General features: G+C 44.3%; 2 protein-coding genes across 2 annotated transcripts in view; both read left to right on the top strand.

The window, feature by feature from the left end:
* The window catches only part of SP140 (SP140 nuclear body protein), a 47,788-nt gene extending 46,216 nt beyond the window's left edge, over nt 1–1,572 (top strand). Inside the window, 3 exon segments of the mRNA XM_087819523.1 lie at nt 158–301; nt 1,083–1,178; nt 1,181–1,572. Coding sequence (XP_087675649.1) covers nt 158–301; nt 1,083–1,178; nt 1,181–1,435 — 495 coding nt within the window. The 3' untranslated portion in view covers nt 1,436–1,572.
* A 6,015-nt stretch (nt 1,573–7,587) lies between these two features.
* LOC107545995 (uncharacterized) overlaps nt 7,588–25,076 on the top strand; it is a 37,707-nt gene continuing 20,218 nt past the window's right edge. The window contains exons 1-6 of the mRNA XM_087819966.1: nt 7,588–7,619; nt 16,862–17,024; nt 18,451–18,619; nt 20,924–21,007; nt 22,252–22,314; nt 24,675–24,794. Coding sequence (XP_087676092.1) covers nt 7,588–7,619; nt 16,862–17,024; nt 18,451–18,619; nt 20,924–21,007; nt 22,252–22,314; nt 24,675–24,794 — 631 coding nt within the window. The remainder of the gene's footprint in view (nt 7,620–16,861; nt 17,025–18,450; nt 18,620–20,923; nt 21,008–22,251; nt 22,315–24,674; nt 24,795–25,076) is intronic.

Here is a 25,076-nt window from a genome sequence, read left to right as displayed (position 1 = left end):
CTTGACACGGGCTCTAGTGGGATCTGGGATCTGAAGCCCACAGGAAGGAGAGAATGAGCTGCTGTTATCTTTACCGTGTATTTCTGCTGGATTTTATGGGAACCCGCAGACATCGCACTGTGTTAGTAATGCTCTCAGTGATATTTTCCCTCACCAGATCAAAGAGACTTCTCAGCACCTGAAGGAACCCATGTGGTTGGACAAGATCAAGAAGAGACTAAATGATCACAGTTACCCCCAAGTGGAGGGGTTTGTGCGGGACATGCGCCTCATCTTTGAGAACCACAAGGCATCTTACAAGGTAAGTGGCTCTCCCTGCTCCCATTTCCTTTTCTTTCCATCGAGTCACTCTGCCCTCATTTCCTGGCGCTGGGAAATCTTAGTTTCCCTCACCTTTTATGATGAGCCTGTACAAGCAAAGGTTCAGGAAGTGAGTAGGTTTTTAAGTTGAGGATTTAAGCTCATCAGGGAGAATAACAGTGAGTCAGGAGGTGTCCCCACAACCAGACTCCAGGCCCCTGAGAGCTCATTCCCCTCGGAAAAGGCGACAGGTGTCCATTAAGAACAGTCTCTTCAGTCTTCCTCCCTGCTCCAGACCGAAGGAGAAAGGGATTGCATCTTAAAGTCATGTTGTTCTACTTATCTCTCCCCAAATATACTCAATCAGACCTCTCAGAAATCTCAAACTCCAGAGTCCTTTCCATGTGAATGGACCAGATAGTTAACAGGGGTCACCAGAGGGGAAGAGAAGTGACAATGTGAAAGGAAGATCACTGATTGTATTTAGACGTCTGTAATATCTGATTGTCACTAAGAATTTGTATTACTCTTCTGTCACTAAAATAAACAACCCAAACCAATAAGTGAGAGTCCCCACATGTGATCATGATTTCCCATTTCTGTCTAGTTAACAAGAATTGATTGTGCACTTAGGATACAGAAGTTACTCTTAGCTACATGAGTTTTTTATCTTAACCTGGTTAATGTAACTTAGGAGTTTAAGGCAGTTATTCTTGAATGCAATGTTTCTAAACACTGATCATGAGTGGCATTACTTTTGTTATTTATCTTTTTTTCCCCAGTACAATGACTTTGGCCTAATGGGACTTAGACTGGAGGCGGAATTTGAGAAGAATTTCAAAGAAGTGTTTGCTATTCAGGAAACAAATGAGAACAATTTGCTGGCATAGTGGATGCTGTTGGGACCCTGGAAAATCCCCTTTGGGGGCAGACTTCTCATCCCCTCAGTGCTGTGAGGGTTGCCTGCCAATCAGTCTCTCCCCAAAGTATTGCACTGAACCCCATCAATGGAGCATTCTTGGCATGGAGGTTGTTATCAGCGGAAGTGGAGTTCTTGGGGTGCCACGAGGAAGACAATTTCCTGAGGCCCTCATGGCAGGATGGGGTTTTTTGGAAAGCTTTATTAATGATGTAAAATTAAGGGGGTTCCCCTCCAAGGTCCCATCTCTATCTGTCTCACCATGGAAGAAGTCCAATCTTATCTTCAGCAGGGCCAGAATTAAGGCCACTGCCCAGGATTTCTGTTTCATATTAAAGCATCTGGCCAACTTAGCTGTGTTCTCAGCCGCAGTCCTTTGCATGTGGGGTCCACACAGCCGTGAGCCATGTGGCTCCTTAAGGGCACATGGCTATGGAGAGAGAACAGGCAAGCACACAGTCATCTGCAGGGAATGGACTGGAGATTTCCTGGGGAGCATGGGGTTGTAGCTTCCTGGTGACACTGCCCAGATGACCATGCTTATAATGTCTGGCCTCACCTTTGCCCTCTTCCTGTTATTAATATTAACAAACTAGTTAATTACGATGATAACAGTTATACCTCCTTGGCCTTGGGTCTAGCTTCAACGTGGAATCAATAAGTGGCATGACTGATGCTCCCCACTGGGATCAGGCTGGAGCTAGTCCCAGCTGTGACCACAGCCTTTCTTAGCTTTCCCACCAGAAAATCTTGTTTTCCTCACCACCTGTCCACCTCAGAGAATTCTCACAGTAAATCATTTACTTAAGAGACTTCATCTCAGGCTCTGCTTCTAGGAAACACAACTTAACATAATAGTCCTAGCAAGCAGGCCCTAAGGATGGGATTCGTGAGTTGGATCACTGTCCTGCCAGAGGATGCAGGCAGAATGTTGATAGTTTCTGGGGGCTATAACAGTGCCATTGACAAAACTTTTACCTGTAGGAAACTGGATGAGATAGAGGGGAAGAAGTATTCCAGCTGGTACAGTTCACTGGCATTTACAAAGGGAGAAATAGTAACTATAAGAACTGGACTTTGGTGGCTCTGAACTCCAGGTACCTCTGAACCCACTGGCCTGCAGAAGAGTTCCCTGCCCCATTTTGGAAGACAGACCCCCTACCCAGCCTCCCCTCCTGCTTGAATAAAGAATATGCAGGGTCCTCTCAGCATGACCCAATGAACAAGTCCTGGGTGGGATGGCTGGGTGAGGAGAGGGTTTCTATTCCAGTGGAACTCCAGGCTGACCAACATGTACCAGCAGGTGCTAGGAGAGTGAGTTGGGGCGTGGATTTTCTATGAAGGAAGGGGAATATGAAACTGAAAAGGAAAAATTGTTGAGACAGGTGCACTCTCCTGTGCCACAGAGTTGAACTAGCCTGTAAAGGGCCAAGGCGATGATTCCATGCTGCTCCTGGGTGGCTCTTAGAGGCTCACTATTAGGCAAGGTGCTCACTAGATGAAGTGGAAGTACAGATACCAGACTCGCTAGGGTAGACTATGGACAAGGGAAATCCAAAGTCCTAGGGAAGATGGCATGGCTCTACTCTCTACAACTGGAAAGCCCATCCATCACGTGGATGTGTCTTCAGGAGGTCTCCTAGACACTGAATGAACAAGGTGACCAGGCACACACTGCTCAGGGGGCACCAGCGTCCTTGAGATGCTCAGTGGAGCTGTTGTCGGTAAGTTGAAATAATATAGGAATGTTTCACAGGACTGGATTCCCAAGTAGCAAATAAAATGATTTGATTTAAGAACACTCAAAGCAGGTGGCATAATTTAACTTTCAGAGCTAGATGAAGTAATTTCTTTTGTAAGCAGCAAGGGGTGGCCCATGAATATCTGTAGAGATAGCTAATAGGACATGGTTTTGTTAAAGCAAGACAGATGAACAGTCACAAGAATGTTACTTTATATATATCATCAACATTAATTAAGAATAGCTGATCAGATGGCTAAGGCCATCTACCCCAATAAAAGTGAAGATCCTATGCTCAGTTTCCAGATCTGAGCAAATTTTTAGACCTAGAACCTGATAATGGAAATGAGTGCAAGTCTCATAAGAAACTTTGCAAATGTACATAGTAGTGATTCCCTGAGTTCTTCACTGACAGGACCTATGGCCATTTATTCAAGTAACCATACACCAGACACATACACAAAAAATACACCCAACTATTGAGGTCTGTTGATATAGCATCTGAGCTGATGTTAATACTTATAGACCCAAAGCACCAGCATGACACCTATTAGAGTGTATGGAGGAAAAATAATGTTCATCTAATAGTGAGTCCACTCGATTTATGGAGCCACTCAGCAGTCACATCCCAAGGTCTTAAATATATAATCAGGACACACATAGTAGTTGACCAAACTGATTTTTTAACCTATCATTTCGTAATCTATGAAATAGCAATGACTATTTTAGGAAAGGCCAGGCAGGGGCCCTGAAAATGAAGTCTATTGTAAAAATAGTAATTTAAAAGTGGTATCATATTCTTGGTGAAGGAGAGAATGACAGAGATTAGTGCCACCTGCAAATTTTTAAATATGCCAGGGTAATAATCCCCATTACATCTCCATGTGATTCAGCAGTCTGGCTTCTGGAAAAGTTAGATGATTCATGGCTATGGGATTACTACTAAAAACTTAAGCAAAGGTGTGGCATGCGGCACCTAGCACTCAGACCTTGTAGGACCACATTTCTGTTTGTAGTGGTACCTAAGCAGAGATCCCAGCTAGTGACTCTGCCCTTCTGCAGAGCCAAGCCAGTGGTCCCATATGGCCAGAAAGCTTGCTTGTCAGTTATATCTGATTTAGGTCCCCAGTCAGGTTATACCAGCTATGGAGCCAGTTCTACTACCCTGCCGACATGGTGAAGCAACTTTGCAACTCTGCCCAACTACTGAAAGTAACTCCCAGTCCTGGCTTTTCAGGAAGTCTGGCCAGGCAACTGGGTAAGCCAGGGGGATAAGCCTACAGTACTGATGAGTCACAGAGCCCAGTCTACATCCTTGTCCAAGAGCAGAGCCCTGCTCAATTGTCAAAAAACAACCTGTGGCCTCACCTATGCAGTAGCCTAGCCAGTGAGCCCACCCAAACATAGAGTTTAGCTTAAGCCCCACCCAATGAGGGAGCATGGATTACAATCTTTCCCAATAGTGGAGCAGTCTCTAGATCCACCAACTGCAGGACATAGTTGGAAGCCCATCCCAACCAGAGTGTGGCCAAGAACCATACAAAACAGCAGAGCATAGCCAGTGGCCTGATTGTGGCCCTGCCTGACTCAGGGAACAGGCTTCTGCTCTACCTTATGACAGATGACAGCATGAAGTCATATCTGACAGTGAAGTCCTGCCTGTGGCCCCTCCTAAACATAGAGTCCATCCTATGTTACAACCAGGCTGGAGAACATAGCCTGAAACTTCACCCAAACAGGGTCTACCCTATAACGTTGTCCAATCATAAAGTCCAACCAGTAACACCACCCTAACATCCTCACCAGATCAGAGATAATTGCAAAGCCAAGCAAGTGAGCCCCTCTGAATGCAGTGCACAGCCAGCAGCCCCACACAATCAGGGAGTTCAACCAACCACCAACATTGACTCCTCAACCTCAGAGCACAGAACTGGGCTTGCTGAACTGAGACCCTCATAACATGCCTCCCCTGCCCATAAATGCTACCAGCTATTCCATCTAGTATCCCAACCTGAGCTGATTGATGAAGGTCTTCCCATGCTGAAGTAAACCTGTACATTCTAGAAGAGACTGCTTACTCAAATGTGCTGATACCAATACATGGAATCAAGAATCTTGAAGAATCAGGTAAACATGAAGTCACCTAAGCAAACTAATAAATGCTAATAACTGCCCCTTTAAGAAATGGAGATCTTAAAACTGTCTAACAAAAAATTTGGGATTATCCTCTTAGAGAATTTACATAAACTACAAGAGCACACAGACAGACAACTAAATTAAATGAGGAAAACTATGCATGAACAAAATTAGAAGTTCAACAGAGTAAAAGTAACTATCAAAAAGTCAAACAGATTTCCTAGAGCTAAGAAGACAATGACTGCACTGAATAATTCAATAAAGAGCTTCCACAACAGACTCAATCAAGTAGAAGAAAGAATCAGTGAACTATAAGACAGGTTATTTGAAATTATCCAGACAGAGGAGCAAAGGGAGCATTGAAAAGAGTGAAGAATGCCTACAGGACTTAGGAGATATCATCAAGGAAAACATAAACGCATTATGGGACTCCTAGGAGGCAAAATGAAAAAGACAGAGATAGAAAGTCTGGTTAAAGCAATAATGATTTGAAAATTTCCAAAGTTGAGGAGAGAAATGAACACCCATATTTGTAAAGCCCAAAGGACCCAATAGGTTAAACTTGAATAGGGCTACATCGACATACTTTATAACTAAATTGTCAAAAAACAAAGAAAAAGAATTTTGAAAGCAGTAAGAAGTAAGTGACGTCACATACAAGGGACCCCCCATAAAACTCTCAGTGAATTTCTCAATGGACATTTTGAAGGTCAAGAAAACGTAGGATTATGTATTCAAAATATTGAATTAAAGGAGCTGTTAGCCAAGAATAGTATCCAGGCTCTGGCCAGGTGACTCAATTGGCTGGAGCATCGTCCCATACACAAAAAGGTTGTGGGTTTGACTCCTGGTCAGGACACACACCTAGGTTTTGGGTTCAGTCCCTGGTCGGGGCACATATGGGAAGCAACCAAGGATGTTTCTCTCTTACATTGATGTGTGTGTGTGTCTCTCTCTCTAACAAAAAACAAAACAAAACAAAAAGTCAATAAAAAACATATCCTCCAGTGAGGATTAAAAAAAAAAAAAATAGTATCCAGCAAAGCAAAGCAGTCCTTCAGAAATGAATAATAGCCCGGCTGGGTGTGGCTAAGCGGTTGAGCATTGACCTAAGATCCAGGAGATCGTGGTTCGATTCCCAGTCAGGGCACATGCCTGGGGTTGTGGGCTCGATCCCCAGTCGGGGGTGTGCAGGAGGCAGCCGATCAATGACGACTCTCTCATCATTGATGATTCTATCTCTTCCTCTCCTTCTCTGTGAAATCAATAAAGATATATTAAAAATTAAAAATAAATTTAAGAAAAAGGAAAAATAGATTTTTTCCAAACAAACAAAAGTCGAGAAGCTCGTCACTACTAGAACTGCCTTAGAAAAAACGCTAAAAGGCATTCTTCAAGCTAAAATAAAATAAATGTAATTAACATTGTAAAAACATGGCCTGAACTCTCACCTATACACAGCTGAGTGCTCTTTCTTCCTTTGTCACATACCTGGGGAATTTAGACGCTGAAGGAGGCAGAGGGAAGGACTTGGCCCAAATCCCTTGGAAACAGATGCAGCAAAAATAAGAGTCAAGAACCATAACTCAATCTCCTCCTCTAGCAAAATAATAATAATTTTTTTAATTCTTATACTTTTTGGCAACAACTTATGTCTCATCATTGTAGATGGTGTATCTCCTAACAAAGAAGTGCCTTTGACACAGGGCACAGCAGCATCTGTCTTCCTTGGTGGGCACAGGTTCTGGGGCACTGGAGCCACTGGGGTCTAAGGAGCCAGAAGCAGGGCTGGGCCTGGGAATGGGCAGGGCTGGTCTGCTGGTCGCAAGCGAAGACAGAGAGTTCTGGTTCTTATTCCCAGGAGTGAGTTCCGAGCGAAGACAGAGAGTTCTGGTTCTTATTCCCAGGAGTGAGTTCCGAACGAGCCATCCTCAGGAAGAAAACAGCTAGAAACTCGGGACAATATTCAGAGAACAATGCTTGAGACTTCTGCAGAGTGATCAAAGCCAGGACAGCTCTGGAGGGAAGTCAAATCTCAGAAGCAGCCAACATGAGATGTTTTCAGTCGACTCTCACCTGACCCTGAGAGCAGCCACTGTTCTGTTACTTGGCATCCTCTTAGAAAGCTGGGGCATTTAAGGACAGCAGGATTCACAAGATGTTTTTAATGTTTTGCACAAACAAGGGGACTCCGAGGGGCTGGTCCTGATCCTCGCTGGGGGTCCTCCTCGCCTGGCGTCCAGGTCCAGACTGTCCCTCCTTGTAATCCATTCCTGCTGCCCCATGTCCTGATGACTGAGAACCACGCTGGGGCTGCAGGAGGAGGAGACAGTGTCTAAAAACACTCAGACAGTTACTTTCGCTTCCCTTTTCCCCATTCGGGTGGAGCCGACTCAGGGCAGCCTCGCCCACTTCCTGCTCACTACTCCACAGCCACAGGGGACCCCCGGCTGCAGGGATCAGAGGCCCAGGCAGGGTCCGGGGCAGGACGATGGCCAGTGGGGACAGCGACATCAGCGCCAGGTCAGTCTCCGCCACCCTTCTTTTCGCTCTGGCTGTGCCACTGCTTTAGTCTCCGCCACTAGACACTCGTCTAAGCGTTGACCTCAGTCCTGCGCTGCGGGACGCTCTCCTGCAATGTGAGGAAGTGCAGGAAACTGCAGAGAGGAAATCGGATCTCTCGAAGGCAGAGGGACATCTGCTGGTGTGAGTGCAGCTGCCACGGCCCACAGGGCTCCTGTCTTGCAGCCACCACTCAGCTGGCAGCCATCTGGACTCCTCTGTCTGTCCTTCCTGATGCTTTGAGGCAGTGACTTGTTATTTTCTCATGACCTCTGAACCCTCTTGTTTCCCTCGGGCCCCTCTGAGTTCACCTAGGTCATTCCAACGAGGGCACTTTGAAAATATAAAATTCAGGGAGAACATGTGGCCTTTCAAATCTGGGCGCCTCGGTCTGGTACCTGACCTGGGCCCGCGCTGGCCCTTCCTGCAGGACTGAGCTGAGGGAGGAAGAGGAGGGAGGGAGGAAGAGGAGGGGAGGGAGGAAGAGGAGAGGAGGGAGGAAGAGGAGGGGAGAGGAAGAGGAGGGGAGGGAGGAAGAGGAGGGGAGGGAGGAAGAGGAGGGGAGAGGAAGAGGAGGGGAGGGAGGAAGAGGAGGGGAGGGAGGAAGAGGAGGGGAGAGGAAGAGGAGGGAGGGAGGGAGGCCAGCGCAGTGCAGGCTGAGCCCCACCTGGGCTCTGACTTCCTGCTCTGCAGCGGGTTGTACTCGACAAGGAAAAGGCCAGAAGTCCTTCCTTTTCTCTAGGAAGGGGTCAGAAATAACATGACTTAATATGTTAAATATTTGGTTCTTTACATTCAAAACAAATACATTCTACGTCCTTGTTCATAAAACTTCAAATGGCCGGGATGTTACTAGAGGGGAACGTCCCACCCACGCCCTGCAGCTTCCAGGCTTGGTCCTGTTGAGTGTTGTGGGCATAGTGTTTTATGTCTCTTTCTCCGCATTTACACATATAACTTATTTTCCACAGTAAAAAATTTCTGTCTTGTTTTTTAATGAATGAGATTATAGTGTATACACCATTCTGGATTTTACATTTTAAAAAGCTTAACATTAAAATTCCTAGAGGTCTTTTCACGTTAATAAACATATGCACCTACTTCCTTCAGTTTAACAGCTGCGTATTACTCCAAGGAATTGATATACCATTATTTTTAAATTATGTTCTATTTAAACCATTTCTGTTGTTTTCAGTTGTTCATTGTTACCAACAAACTGTGATAAAATGATATATTTCTCTATGTTTTTGCCTTTATACAAGTATTTGTCTCGTGTCAAAAACCAAAAGGTAAAATTCTTGAGGCAAAGGACATTAATATTCAGTTGTTTGTAGAGCCTCCAAAATTGCCTTCCTAGCAGCTGAAGCCCTAAATTCCCACCAGCTGAGGAACCATCTCTCCACCCCCAGCTCCACACAGGGGATGGATAAAGAGATGCATCCTGTTTATTTGCATGCTCTGATTACATGGGAAGTCGAACAGGTTTTTGTGTCTATTGGCCTTTTAAACGGCCTCATCTGTCAACTGCAGGTTTATGTTTGGCCAATGTAATCAGTTGGGGTGATTGTTCTTTCTTCAATGGTAGGGAGAGTTGGCTACGAAGTCTCAACTTTAGAAATATAGTTCCTTGTCTTTTAACTGTTTTATGGTGACGTCTACCTTATTAAAGCTTTCAAATTTAGAGTGAAAACTTATAGCATTGATTTTATAAGATAGATGCACCCTTTTTATTACGAATAAAAGTGGTGAAGGAAGTTACTGGTGAGCTCCATGGACACTGTTTTTAACCACAGTTCTCACTTTCTTCAGGTGGCAAATTCAAGTCTACCTTTACTTCAGGGAAAGTTTCTTCTCTACTATCTTCACAAACATATTCTTTTTAAATTTGGAGGCAAAACTTTCCTCCATTGGTGCAACTTTAGCCTTCTCAGCTTTAGCTGTCCCTAATAAATCATCCCCTTAGTTTTTTACTTTCTGTTCATATGGTTGTTTCAAACCTTTCTCCTATGACAATTATTTAATTTTTATTAGCCCTTGTGGTTTCTGGTTATTACTAATTTTTTTTAAATGTTGATTCTGTTAGTTTCTTTGTCCTGAAGCCTGAGCCCTCTGCCTGAGTCAAGTCAGCCTCTAGCTGTGTCCAGAACTGACATATGCTTTCATAGCACAAGGTGACTTCACAGCTTTCAACTCTCTAAGTTCTCTGGACCTCATCATAATTTCATTGCTATTTCTGAAAGGTGAGCCTTTGGATACTTCTGCTCTGCTTTTCAGAGACCCCTGACACGGTGTTTTGAGCTTCTTGGCCTGAAAATGTTGACTGTGTATCCTGAGGGAGAAACTGACTGTGTTGGGGCCCCTCACTCCAGCCCTGCATGACCATCACAAGCTTATCTGTCTTCCTTGCTCCCAGCAGAACTCCTTGTCCTTAACCAAGCCCAGATTCTCATTCTCTGTCTGTGACTAATGTTCTCATTTTCTTTTTTTAAATTTATCTTTATTGTTGAAAGTATTACAGGTGTCCCATTTTTCCCCGCCAATTGACCCCCTTCACCTCGCTCCCCCCCTTCCCCAGGCCTTCACCCAGTTATTGACCGTATCCATGGGTTATGCATATATGTGTATAGCTTCTTTGGTTAATCTCTTCCTACCCTCCACCCCCCTTCCCTCTTTCCTCTGAAATATGATCGTCTGTTGCCTGTGTCAATGTCTCTGGATCTATTTAGTACATCAGATTGTTTTGTTCATTAGCTTCTTCTTAAAGAAGACCCTTCAACATTTCCTGTAGTGCTGGTCTGGTGGTGATGAACTCCTTTAGCTTTTCCTTGTCTGTGAAGCTCTTTATCTGACCTTCAGTTCTAAATGATAGCTTTGCTGGGAAGAACAACCTTGGTTGTAGTTCCTTGTTTTTCATCACTTTGAATATTTCTTGCCACTCCCTTCTGACCTGAAAAGTTTCTGTTGAGAAATCAGCTGACAGTCGTATGGGTGCTCCCTTCTAGGTAACTAACTGCTTTTCTCTTGCTGCTTTTAAGATTCTTGCTTTGTCTTTAACCTCTGGTGTTTATAATGATGATGTATCTTGCTGTGGGCCTCTTTGGGGTCCTCTTGTTTGGGACCCTCTGTGCTTCCTGGACCTGTAAGTCTACTTCTTTCCCCAGGGAGGGGAAGTGTTCTGTCATTATTTTTTCAAATAGGTTTTCAATTTCTTGGTCTCTTTCTTCTCCATCTGGCACCCCAATATTATGAATGTTGGGCCTCTTGAAGTTGTCCCAGAGGCTCCTTATACTATCTTCATATTTCTGGATTCCTTTTCTTTTTGCTCTTCTGGTTGGGTGTTTTTTGTTTCTTCATGTTCCAAATTGCTGATTTGATTCTCAGCGTCCTCTACTCTACTGTTGACTCCCTGTAAATTATTCTTCATGTCAGTTCATGTAGCCTTCATTTCAAATTGGTACTTTATTATGTCTTTGATTTTTGTCAGTTATTTTCATACTACTCTTACCATAATGGTTGAGCATCCTTATAAACAAAATTCTGAATTCTGTGTCTGTTAGCTTGCTTGGATCTATTTCATTTAATTCTTTTTCTAGAGATTTCTTCTGTTCTATCCTTTGTGACATGTTTCTCTGCCTCTGCATTTTGGCTGCTTTCTGGTGTTTCTTTCTATGTATTAGGTAGAGCTGCTATGTCTCCTGGAATTCATAGAGTGGCTTTGTGTATTAGGTGTCCTGTAGGGTCCTGTGGCTCAGCCTCCCCAGTCACCTCAGCTGGGCCTTCTAGGTAGGTGCTCCCCTGTGTGGGCTGTGTGCACTGTCCTGTTGTAGCTGATCCTTGGTTGCTGTTGGCCTCACTGGGAGGAATTGACCCCCAGGCCAATCAGCTGTGAGGACCCGCTGCAACTACAGCCAAAGAGCTGCTGTGCTGGAGACACCTCTATGGAGCAGGATTTACTTCAGCAGGGCTTTGGTGCTGTCCAAGTGCGCCCCTTGAGTGTGTCATTCATGGATGTGGTAGGGTTGTAATCCAGCGTGGTTGGGTCTGACCACCAGGTGCACTGTCTCTGGGGCCTCCCAGGAGGTGCAAAGTCAGCCTCTGCCAGTGCCTTGCCCAGGGCCCCCCAGCATGAGCTCCACACCAAACCGTAATTGGCTGTTGCTTGTGCTGGGCTTGGAGGTGCCCAGGAGAGGCCCAGCTATGAGCCAGTGCAGCTGCCGCTAGTGCCAGGCCTGGGGCCGCTTATCAAGCCGCATGGGGCAGCTGCTGCTTGTTTGAGAGATTTTTGGAACGTCCTAAGCATGAGGCTTGAGAGGCCACTTGCACAGAAAAGCCCCTGGAAATGGCCTGGATGAGCTGCAGGTGGGAGGGGCGGGGCCTCCGGGAATCACGGGGCGGGGCCAAAGGTGAGTCAGGTGCTGGCGACTCAAACATGGCGCCTGCCTGCCGGCTGTGCCGGGAGGGCTCGCCACAGGAGCCATGGCCTCCGCCAGCCCTTCTGCCTGGGAGGAAGGCGCCCTCCGCCTCTCCCCCCGATTCCAGGCAGGTTAGTTCCCCCCCGAGTGTCCCGGGTCCCTTTAGGCTGCTGCCCGGCGCTGGGCTCAGAGGGAGCGTCCGAGTGAGTCCGCGCCGGGCCCTTTAGAGGAGCTGCTGGGGCTCCCGCAGCCTCCTCGACCCTCAGGGACAGTCCCCGCTGGGTTCACAGCCCGAAGCTGTGGGGACGCCTCTTCCCGGCCCTGAGCCCTGGGCTGGGGGCTGCTGTGGGGCTGGGACCCCTCCCTCCTCCGGGAAACCTCCACCGCCGAGATGGCCCCTCACCGCCTGTTTTAAACCGGGGCACCGGGTATGGCCCGGGGCCGTCTCCGACCTGCCCGCGTCTCCGCCCCTCCTGCCGGTCTCGGGGCTTCTCCAGCCCCCGGTGTTAGGGCTTCTGTGCAGCCGGATCGCAGGAGGCCCTGAGTGACGGTGGTTCTGGATTTCAGTTGTGATTTTGATGCGGTTGCGGGAGGCGGCGGTGCAGCGGTTCCCTGCGCCGCCATCTTGTCTTTTCTCTCCCTCTGGACGGGGTTAACCTCATTTTCTTAATGGTGTTTTTTATCCGAAGGTATCAGGTTTTTTCTCTTACGGATCAAGCCTTCGATGTTACAGCTACCTTTCTGTCTAACCCAAGGCCACAGAGATTTGCTCCTATATGTTCTGTAAGAGGCGAGACCACGTTCCCTTTCCCCGGGGCCAGGGCCTGCGGCTCGGGCTCCCACCCGCAGTGACCGTCAGCTTCTCGGACTCCCCTGGACTCCCCTGGGCTCCCCTGGGCTCCCCTCGGGCTCCCCTGGACTCCCCTGGGCTCCCCTGGACTCCCCTGGGCTCCCCTCAGCCTCTCCTGGACTCCCATGGGCTCCCCTGGGCTCCCCTGGGCTCCCCTGGACTCCCCTCGGCCTCTCCTGATTCCCATGGGCTCCCCTGGGCTCCCCTGGACTCCCCTCGCCACACCGCCACCTGTGAAATCGCTTTGCCGGCCTAGTGCGGGAGAAACGGTTCCTTGCTGACGTTTCAGTTTGTCCGTAGTCATCTGTTTATTGCACGTGTTGATTCTCTGTCCTCTAAGTGACTGTTCAGGTGCATTTCCTTTGGGGTCGTCTGTCATATTTTGTAAATAGGCTGGTATTCTGTGTATCAGATATATGAACGCTTAGATGTGTGCACTGAAAGTATTTTCCTACATTCTTTTAATCTTACTGTATTTTTAGCATTTAAACTTATTAAGTCTCTGTCTACTTACGTTTCTTAAATACTTTTCTTTGTTTGACTCAGATATTTGTTCTGTCATATAAATTTATAAATTACTTCATCCAGTTTCAGTGGGATTACAAATTGCAAGTGCACTTTCACAGTAATTTCACAAGGATTGACATTTTCAAATAGCTATATCTCCTGATTGGAGGCACCTTCTACATCTCCATTGATTTAGATCTTGTTTAATTTTCTTCAGTAAGACATTATAGTCATTTTCATAGAGGCTCATAACTTTTAGATGTTTATAAATATATGTGTGTGTATTTACTACTGTGTTTGAAGTCCTATTTTATTTCTTTTCAGTATATATCTTTGTTGCTGTAAGTCAAACCTCTTAGTTTTATGTGCCTGTTTTTGTGTGTGTGTGTGTTTTATTCATGCTCCTTAGCAAACTTTTTTTCTAGTACTCAGAGAATTTAGTTAGGTCCCTATTGTTTCTTCATATATAATCATATACCACACAATGTTGTATCTTATTTTAATATTTATACCAATAAATTTATTTTCTTGTCCTATTATGTTAGCTAAAACATATATATATAAATTGTGGTAACAGCAGGCACCACTGTTTTTGTATCTGAATGGCCTCCTCATCATTTCAGTGTTTACTGTAGCATTTACTATTTGGGGAGACTTTATATTGTGTCAGCTTCCGTCTGTTTCACATAGTTTTTCTAAAAATAGCTGCTAGGTGTTTCCAAATTTCTTTTAAATTAATTTATGGATATAATTAAATGCAACAACAAGCAAAAGCAGAAAAAGCAATAAACTACATAAAGAGGTTTTCTAATATTGGTCCATCCCTTGACACTATTTCCCTGTTTTTCTTCCTCTTTTTCAAAATAGCCTCTAACTGCAAAATTTATTTTCTCTTTTACTCAGCATAGTGTTTTCTCTTTTCTTTCATAAAATCTTTGGGCCTTTCTTTTTTTTCACATGCCCATTTAGCTTCTACCAATTATAACTTTCTGAGACTTCTTTTGTGGCCAAGATTATGATGTATTGATACATGTTTCAAAAGTATTGGGGAAAATTGTATGTTCCCTGTTTTTAGGACATAAAATTAAGAAATATGTCTTTCTTGCTAATTTCTCCAGAGCCTGTATGATCATTTTTGCCTATGTGTAAATACTCAAACACTCGAGGTGAACGTTTTTCAATATCCATAAGCTATTTGTCTTTTGAGTTTTTCTGTAACATGGGTATAAGCCTCGTTTTCGTCTATTGTGTTGCTGACGTGTGCATGCTGTAGCTTCTCTGTCTTTGATTTTAACAACTTTGTGGCACTTTGTCTTCCTCGTGTTTCTTGTTGAATTCCAATTCTGATCCTGTGCCTTCCAATATCACCATTGTTTCATTTACATTTAGTGTTTTAAATAATATATTTTCATACTTTTTATCCTGTTTTAACTTTTATGCTCTTTATTGTTTTCCTTTTGTCTAAAAATGCAAGTTGTGTTTTGTTGTTATATTTTTTTTACTGCATTTTTTGGCCTTTTCCCATTTGCTTTATTTTTTATTCTATTGTTGACAGTATTACAGATGTCCTCCAATTTTCTTTCCATTTAAGCCCCTTCTCCCACCCCCTGTCCCCTTCCTCCCTCCCTCTGCCCCTCCCCCCTTCCCTCTGAGATTCTTCAGCCTGTTGTCCTATAGATTTTGGATGAAATCCCTTATTTGCCCCCCTGCCATTCTTGTTGTCATTGTGAAACCATATTTTAAATTATAATTGTAGTGGCATTTTTAATAAGAGAGAAGACAAATGCTTTTCTACAATCTGCTATCTTTTCTTAATTGAATTTATTGGGGTGACATTAGTTTCAAGTGTACAATTCAACAAAACATCATCTGCACACTGCATCAATCTTTATCTTTAACAAAAAAAAATTTGACACAGTAATGTGACATTATTATTCCCCAATGCATGTTGGATACTGGGAAGTAGATAATTCTCCTCTGGTTTGAAAAACAAATTTCTGAGCCTTCATAAACTTTAAGAATACGAGATGTTAATTAAAGCATTATTATCAGAGTAATAAAATGACCAACTAAGAAGCAGAATTACAGATGGGTTCACAACTACTGTCACAGGAAACAGCAGCCACTTCTGAAACTCAGATGTTTAAAAAGATTCATTATAAACAACAATAACACAGACAGATATATGTTAACACAAAGCAGAAGTCCCAGGAAAAATGATTGATATTCTTGTGAAATTTCAGTTTATACCACATCATTCTTAAACCACATCTTATCATTTATGAACTAGTTTTATAATTCAGGGTGGTATTTCTCTTAACTGATGTCCGTCAGTGAGGGGACACTTTGTATTTATTGTCCTGAGATCACTTTTCTCTTAGATGTTAATTAAGATGTATTTTTAAGGTTAAATTCTATTGTTATTTCATTGTTTTTTATTCCTCTGTGGATGACCTGTTTACTCCATCTCATTGTTATACAAATTCAATTTTTTTTCTTGTTTTAATTCCCATTTCCCCACTCCCTCCTCTTTGACAACCATCAGCTTGCTGTTCCCTGTGTCTATGGGTCTGTTTTGTTTATTTATTTATTCCTTCATTCATTTATTTTATTCTACATATAAGTGAGATTAAAAGGTATTTGTTTTTCTCTTTCTGACTTAATTCACTTAGCATAGTACTCTCTAGGCCTCTCCATGTTTTCTCAAAAGGCAAGATTTCAGTCTTTTTCATTGCTAAGTCGAATTCCAATTCATGAGCATGGTATATCCTTCCATGTATTTGTATCGTCTTCAGTTTCTTTCATCAATGTCTTATGGTTTTCAGAGTAAAGGTATTTTACCTCTTTGGTTTTATTTATCCCTAGGTATTTTATACTTTTGATGCAATTGTAAATGGGATTGTTTTCTTAATTTCTTCTTATAATCACTTGTTATTGGTATATAGAAATACAACAGATTTCTCTATATTAATTCTATATCCTGCAACTTTACTGACATCATTTATTAATGCTAATAATTTTTTGATGGCGTTTTTAGGGTTTTCTAATATAATATCATGTCATCTGCCAATAACTAGAGACTTATTTCTGACTTTCCAATTTAGCTGCTTTTTATTTCTTTGTCTTGTATGATTGTTGTGACTAGCCAATACTATGTTGAATAGAAGTGAAATTTGTGATAAAAAAAAAATTTCAGACATGTTTAGGAGAAAATATGTTTACAATGGCCTTGATTGGGACAGTCTGGACTTTTCAATAATATGTATGCCTTTCTGATCCGCCATGATTTCTTCTATTATATCTTTTTTATTGTATCAGTTCCATTTGTTCTGCGCTATGCATGTTCATTCTTCACATATATCTTTATATCCTTCCCAAAGAAAGTGTCACAGCCTCCATAAGCATCTCAAAATCATGATATCCTTTCTCCCTAGGATATCTGCAGAGGACGAGAAAATAGATTACAATGCTCTCAAGGAAACTGCACACAAGCACTTCATAAAATATAAGGTTGAGATTTCAGATGCAATAAAAAAAGTGTTTCCTTTCCTTGAGATTCTTCGTGACCGTGGATTCATCACAGACAAGATCTATGAAGTAAGTGAGGCTTACTTTGTCACAAGCTGGTAAAGTAGCTCCAAATTACTTATGTTTTGATAGTTTGGAATCAAATGTCAGGGTACAACGAGGCAACTGAGGAGTCTCCTATGTGTGGGGACCTTCTTGAGTACTGCTGTTAAGTGTTCCTATAAGGTCAAAAGGGAGAAGAGAAGCAGGCATTCCTGGGGACAGTCCTGCTCCTAACTGAAGGAATAGGGCTCCTTGATGCCCACTGAAGTCGGGGTGAATAGCATTGAAATTAGGCAGCATCTGAAGCTGGGGGCTCCACTGATGTTTAATGCCATGTAGGAATTATATATACAATATAGCATGAACTGGGAATTAAAGTAATTTTATGAGTGGATGAATAGATGAATGGACTTGGGTTGCATTATGCTATAGGAAATAAGCCGGTTAGAGAAAGACAAGTACCATATGACTTCACTCATATGTGGAATCTAATGAACAAACTGAACTACTAACAAGCAAATAGAGACAGACTTATGGAGAGCGCAGGTTGACAGGCTGTCAACAGTGCAGCTGGAGGGGTGGAGCGACTGAGAAAAAGAGAGAGAAAGAACTCTTTGACACTGAAAACAGTGTGGTCATTGTAGGGTGTAGGGGTTTCTGGAAGTGGAAGAAGATATGGGGAGGTAAATGATAATGGGGGGAAATTAAAAATAAAAATAATGAATTGATTTAATAAAATAATTTAGACAGCATTTCATTTGAATGCACATCAATTTAAATACTTAGATCTAAGATTAAAATCTACAGAGCATTAATGTCTTGTTAGGGTAAATTTGGAAGTAGCTGCTTGCTATTCTCTCTCCAATAGTTTTCAGTTTTCTTTTCTTTTGCTATTTCTGGAGTCTTGTAATTTAGGTTAATTTTAGCAAAAGACATAGGTGGATGGAGAAAGTCTTCTCTTTCCCCATGAATAGGCCTTCTTTATGGCAAAATTCACAGAAGGGAGAGAATTACCACTTGGCTTCTTCGAGCCCTTCCAGGACAGGTCACTCTTGGGGGAGGGACAAGGGTTGCCAGTTAGTAGAACAGCAGCTCATCACCACTAAGTCTCTTCCTAAAACATTTGGCCAGGCTCTGAAAAGGCTACGCATCCCTTACCTGTGGACCTGGTTTTGTTCTTCCCAATTGCTCTTTCTTCCATGTACTGCAAATGAGGGTGAGGAGATCAGATTCACAAATGAGTATTTTTAAGGAGGAGGGATTTAGGTGTTCGAGTTAGTCATACAAATATAGAGAAATTCTAAAACTTTACATGAGCACGTACAAATATAGAGAAATTCTAAAACTTTACATGTTGGGAAATTGTAATGCATTAACAATAAAATCACTTTCTAGGGCTCTTCTGTAACTTGGATGTCTGTATTTATGTTTTCCTCATTCATTATTTTTTAAGGAGTCTTACAAATCTTTTCAAAAGTCATTACCTATAGAAAAGGTGGTGTATGATGTTCTCAAAAAACTGGAGAAGACATTTAACCTACCCCTTCTGGATACACTGTTCTGCAAGGTCATCATGAAGAACTACCCTGATTTAAATGGCATTCGTGAAGGCTTCAGATATGGTAATTGGGTTTATTACCTACCTTTGGATGCCCATGGCCTATTTTTTTTTTTTTATGAATATATATCAAGTGTCTACCATGTGTCACACGGTGCTGGCAGTAGAAATGTATCAGTTGAGAAAAGAGACGTATCATAAGCCTTCTCAAAGCTTTTGGTATAAGGACCAGAATACAACACCCACCTGGAGGACAGCTTAACTAAGCATTTAAACTCACAGGGCAATCACAGTCACAGTCACAGTCACACCAGATTTACTTACAAGGACAGATGACAAGAAACACTGCATCCTACTAAGGCAACATCAGTGGCTCTTCTTTTATGGGACCCTCTGTAAGGGCCCACACACCAGTCCACCAAGTTGACCACAACCCACCTCAAGTGACAGCTTAGTTGTAAGTGCAGGACCCACCTGTCTTAGCAGCACCATGCCCAGGGGAGTCAATGTTTCATGGAACAACTTTGTAGTCATAACTTTCAGGGACCCCACAAAGGACAGCTGAGTTACAGAGGCCACCACAATGGCAGAAGGCCAATTATGGCTTCTAGTTTACACATAGTCCCTCTGAGTCCATATACAATTTTCAGTCAGGGGTCATTTTTCACCCTAAACCCAGTGTTGGCCTCGTAATACAGAAAGATCATCTGCATCAAGTTTCCAGAGTTATGAGCAAGAAAGTTAACCCAGGTCAAATTGGCCTTAGTGAGGGATAATGGTTGTATGAGCTCTTTCTCCACAGAGGTGAAGCTAATATTAGTTAAATAACCTCAAAAACACTTGCTCGGCCAGAGACTGTTTTCCATACTACACAAAACTGTAGATTTGATTCACTACATTTTCCTAAGTTCACAATTTATTCTTTTTCATTGTAGCCTGAATTTGTGGTTGAAACTGTCCCTCCCATTATTTTTGGATGGTTGTCCCTGGTTATATTTTGTCTCTCCAGTAATTTTTGTTTTGACTTGACTGGAAAAATTTCTATTCCAACACCATTTGGTATCAGCCACAGTGTCCAAATAACGATGGAGAATTCATGAGAAAAATAACTATATGAGCTGAGGAAGGCAGATACTATGGGAAAATGTATAGAGTGCCAAAGGGTCCCACAGATCTGCAAAACAAGGACAAATTAGATTTCTCTCAATCAGAGAGTGAGAAGCAGATTGTGGGAGTTGGTTCAAAAGAATAAATTTGAGGCCTGCCCACTGTGGCTCAGTCGGTTGGAGCGTTGTCCCACACACCAAAATGTGGTGGGTTTCACAGATCAGGGCACATACCCAGGTTTCAGGTTCTATCCCTGGTTGGATCCCTCTCTCTCTCCTTCTCTCTCCCCTTCCTTTCCTTTCTCTAAAAATTAAAAAAAATAAACCTGGAAAGATTTTGGAAATTTGGACATCCAAAGCTAAGGCATTCGATGTTTAGTTGCTGGGCATTACAGAGATAATACAGACTTATAGGTTCATAAGGACAGGTTTATTGACCCAGGAGATTCACCTGCCGTCAGCCTGGGGGAAAAGTGTACCCACCACCTTCCTAGTCTTCTCCTGCCTGGAGGCCCCTCAGATACCCATCCTGAGCTTCTTGGTTTATTTCCTTCCTCTTATTTCACTAGGTCACCTGCATGCAGAAATCCTTTGCTGGTGCACTGATCTCCCCTTTTGGCAGCGTCCAGGGCCCCTGTCCCAGCCTCTTGGTACACCCTCCAGTGCCGCAATATTCACTCCCGCTTGCAGCGTCCAAGTGTCTTTCCCTTGTTCTGGGATCTGGGTCCCCCTGGGGGTGTTTCTAGCCTTTCCTGTGTCCTCTGGTGTCCCTTTGGGAAGTGCTCATCCTCCTGACCCAGTTCATTCCACCTTCTCTTCACCAACCATTTATTTAAAGTTCTTGGGCTTTCCCTTTCATACACATAAACTTCTATAGGATCTTCCTTCTCCCCCCAAAATTCCTGTTTCTTCCTTACTATTTGAACAGGTCAGAAAACTCATTCACTTTCATTATTTATTTGATATATGCTCTCCCAGACATCTGTAACTTTTTTAACATAAAAGGCAGGCTCTCAAGGTTTCCATGACTCCTTTATCCTGACGTTTGAGGGGCCCCTTTCTTTACAGGAAGCATAAGGGCTCCCTTGTTGAGGGTCCTCTCTTCTGTCCCTGGGCTGATGGGGAACTTAACCATGAGGATAGGAACTCAATGAGCTTTGAGTGACCCAACACTAGAAATTTCTAAATGTGTAAATTTAAGATAATGTCCGTGGTCTCTGATGGAAATACCTAAGTGTCGTCTTCTCTCTCCTTTTTCTCAGTGATCATTGAGAAAATTTGTCAAGAAGCAAGAGATAGAGAAAGGAGTGCAGAGAACCTGAACACCCCGCTAAGCCTTGACCAAGGTGATTGCAACCAGATAAAAATCAATTCTGATCTGCTAAGAGGAAAGGAGAAGGGGAGGTGGGCCCTGAGTCCTCAGTGGAGTTTGGGGATCAGGGAAGAATTGTTGAGGAGCATGGAGAGGGCAGGGAGGGCTGTTCACCTGAGAGTCTGACCAGGGGCTGATCCTGAAGGAGGAGCTGTGAGAAGAGACAATAAATCCAATAACCAAGACAGAGAAACGGGAACCCAGTGTGTCAGGAAGCCAGATTTAAAGAGAATGCTGACGGGGAAGTAACTGTGATTTAGAGAGACCCCCGTAGGAGAAGATCAGTGTGAAGCTGTGAAGGGCTGAGAACTCTGGGTCCAGGTCATCGTCACAGAGCAGACCCCTAATGACGGCCGATTGAGGAACCGCTTTAATTGTCAGGGGTGCTGTTCAAGAGCAGAAACCTTCAAGGAGATGGGCAGTCCTGTAGGCAGAGAGGAGGGGAAGTGACAAGGTGTTGAGAAAGGGATGCGGGTATTTTGAGAGAGAGAAGGAAGAGAAATGAAAGACAGGAGAAAGGGGTCAAGAACAATAAAAGCCACCACATTATTCAGAGCTCACTTCCTGAGCGTTTACTCCGGCAGCTGTGGCTTCCTGCTCACAGCTGGCCCTGGGCGTAGTGTCGCTCACTGTCTGCCCAAGTGCAGAAAAGGAGACTGAAATCTACAGAGACCATGTGTGTAGTTGGCTTGGGGGTCAGACGAGGAGGATGGCCCCAGGCATTCTGACCCCAGGGCCTGTGTTCTCACCCCTCTGCACATCTAGATGATCTCATGGCAGAGGCTGAAAGCTGAGACAGAAATAGGGACGCGTGCAGAGAGAAAGACACCGAAGGAGGAATACAGGAGCTGGAGGAGGGCACGGGAATCGGGCCCCGAATCCTGATGAAACGGCCAACAAGACAGAGGGAGCAGACCTGCGGAGGGAGAGTGGGGTGCAGGCCGTGGGAAGTCAGCTATGGCCACCAGGCAGGGGTAGCACTGGGGACAAAACAGGTTCCCTGTGGCCGTGGGTGACAAGAGAAGCCACTGCCGGTTACCTAGTGGCTCGTGGGTGATCTCAGTGAGATGGCCTGAGGCTAGGGGTGCAGCTCTGTATGGATACCAGGAGGGAGGGGAGTCTTCAGCTCTTACTTTATAAGGATTTAAAAGGGATTAGGGGGGAGTGGCACAGCCCATTCTTCAATTTCTGATATAAACTTCTCATTTCTTCCCCCAGGAATTGGTAAAAACTTGTATGAAACATTGCCATGGCTGGCCCCGGATCCCTCGAGTGACAATGGTGTGTTCCTGTTGACTGTTGTGTGATCCTTTCCTGTTCTTGTCCCATCTGGCAGGTGCTGTGGTGGGAGGGATGCTGCTTTTTCATACTGATCACCCAGAATGGTCCGTCTGGGCTTCTGCAATTTCTCCAAGGACTTAGATAACAGATTCTTCATACACAGGGTGCCTGGGAGGTTGGTCCTCTCATTCTCAAATGCACTTGCTGCCAGCTGTTGACAGCTCTGGGACCCATTGCCCATGTGCTTGGCTCCACGGCTTTCTGAGGCCGTCTTACTTGAATCAGGCTGTGGCCTCAGCCATTTGACGCTGCATCTGGTGGCGGCCAGCACTGCAGGAGAGAGGTTCGGCGGTGATGTCTGTGTTCCTTGGGGGCAGAGTCCCTCAATTGTTGGCCCCTTTACACAAGTCCCTTACATAGGACACTGTGTGCAAACTCTCTCCCGTCATCCCCGGCGCAGCAGGCCTGGTGCTGCTCTAAAAACACAAGACGGGCCTCTGAAAAAACCATGGATAGTTAGGCGAACAATACCCAGTGTTACAACTCTTGACCTTCCCTTAATCTGTAACATTCTTACTAAAGTGATTAAAATATGTGAAGTGTTATAAATTTAAGGCATTAATCACGAAAAGGTAGCGTTCTGATCAGTCACCATATCCCTTATATTGACACAGGTAATAATTTATTTAATCTTCTCAAGCACTTAAAGCGATGGTGTATCATCCTCCTCTTTCAGAGGACAGAGAATCAGCTCAGAGACTCTGGTAATTTGTGCAAGTTCAGCCACTGAGACCGGGGATGGGCCTCTGCCTTTGGGCAATTTCAGAGCAGAAGGTCCAACGGCCTATGACTTGGCTTCAGATTCTGCCCTGTGACCCTGGGAAAGTGACTTCCCCTCTTTGTCCCTCAGTTTCGTCTATAACATGAAGGTGATAAAAATACCTACTTCCCAGGGTGATGCATTTTAGACAAGCGATGTCATGAAAAGCACTCACAGTCATGTCTGGTACTTCGTCAGGGTTCCATGCATTTGTTAATAGTACTGCGTTTAATGATCATTACTGACCATTATTGATCATTAAAAGCTGAGCCAGAGTCTAAGCTTTTAACCACTACAGTAAACGGTGGAGCTTTCTTTTCCCACAGATGTCCATGGTGAATTCATTTATCCCCTGGGCTGCGGAGCGGTGACAAATCCAATGCTAGCCTTGGACTCAGGTAAATACATTGAGGGACACAAGTTCCCCACCCTAGAGCACACTAGTCTATAATAAGTTTCGTGTTTGGCCCCTGACTGTCCTTGGGAAATGAGTGACATGGACGAGACTCAGGGAACTTCCTGCACCATGGAAGGCGTTATTACGTAGCTCCCCGTGGGATGTATTGTTGAAGAAAGGATGTTCTACGTTAGTAATACATTTTTATAAAAGAGAAATACTTTACAGAGTGATTTTTGAAAGTACCATGATACCTTTAACAACTCTCGTTAGGTCAAAAACTTAACATTTAAGAACATAAAAAATCCCACATGCATCAATCCATACTCTTAGCAGTCAATGTACCCATGCAGCGGGTGGGAATAGGAGGGGATGAGAGGAAGGAATTGTGACTACTAAGGAGCAGAAAAGGGATTCAGTGTGGTGGGAGGTGGGGGGCCGTGACATCACAACCTTAATGATGCACAAGAAAGCATCATAAATTTCTTTGTTCAGAAAAATACCACTAAATGAAAACAATCTAAACTTCACTGTAAAAATATTTGTCCATTCATACACTACTGAGGTTGGTGGGAACAGAGTGGCATGGGCCGATGGAGGTTCACCATGGGAAGGGGTGCGCTGGTCCTGGGTGGTGTACCCCGGGATTCATTCCTTGTCATTTCCTGCTCTGCTCTGCCCTCTCTCTTCGGCCACAGACCCCTGCAGTCTTGCTTGTCACCTCCCCTGCTGCTGCTTCCTGCTGGGTTCCTAAGCTGGGAGACAGAGCAAGAGAGTGGCGAGTGGGAGCAAGGGAAAGACCGCGCGTTTCCCCACCCCTGCCATGGGCAGCAATTCTGGCAGCAGCTGCATCTCCCATGACTCCACCTCCCACCAGGCAGGTCAGCCATGGTCCAGCTTCCACCTACCCTGTGGCCCTGGCTCCTGGGCTCCCCCTTGGTTCCGCCCCCTTAGCTTTCTGTTGACTGTTCTTCAGGCTGTGGCCTTCCTGCATTTGGACTTCTCAGCTCTTCCATCAGCTGCATAACTAATGCCCTGGGTTAAATTCCCTCTGCTCTAAAGCTGAGAGCTTTGTATTTTCCTGTTAGACCCTGATTGATGCAGGGAACGAATAAAATATCTATGAAACAAAATGTGGTCTAGGTACAGCCACAGCTGAACATGGGACCTCAGAGGACCACCTTGAAATACAAGAGATAAGTGCGAATGAAGCAGGAACAACCAGTGACAACAAACAACATGCCCAAGAGTCTGTGCCAGCAGGTAAGATGAGTGTGGGGGGAACTTGGGGGTGGGGGAACTCTGTATTGTGTGCAAAGGCCCAGGGCAGACTGTGGTGTTAACTGCAATGCTAGAAATGAAGAAAATAGAAAGAAAAACAAACAGGATATAGGAGAAGCATTCACTGGTCACTAGAATAATTAAGAAGCAGAAACAGTATAGAAGTAGGAAGCATAAGGGAGAATGGATAGACTGGAAACCCAGGTCGGACAGCAGGGCCAAACTGGGTGAGGCAGGGAGCCCCTGGGGCACGTGGAAGGAGGA

The sequence above is a fragment of the Miniopterus natalensis genome, chromosome 8 (genome assembly GCF_054644295.1).
Source record: "Miniopterus natalensis isolate mMinNat1 chromosome 8, mMinNat1.hap1, whole genome shotgun sequence".
Taxonomy (NCBI): domain Eukaryota; kingdom Metazoa; phylum Chordata; class Mammalia; order Chiroptera; family Miniopteridae; genus Miniopterus; species Miniopterus natalensis.
This window is presented reverse-complemented; position numbering and strand designations above follow the sequence as displayed.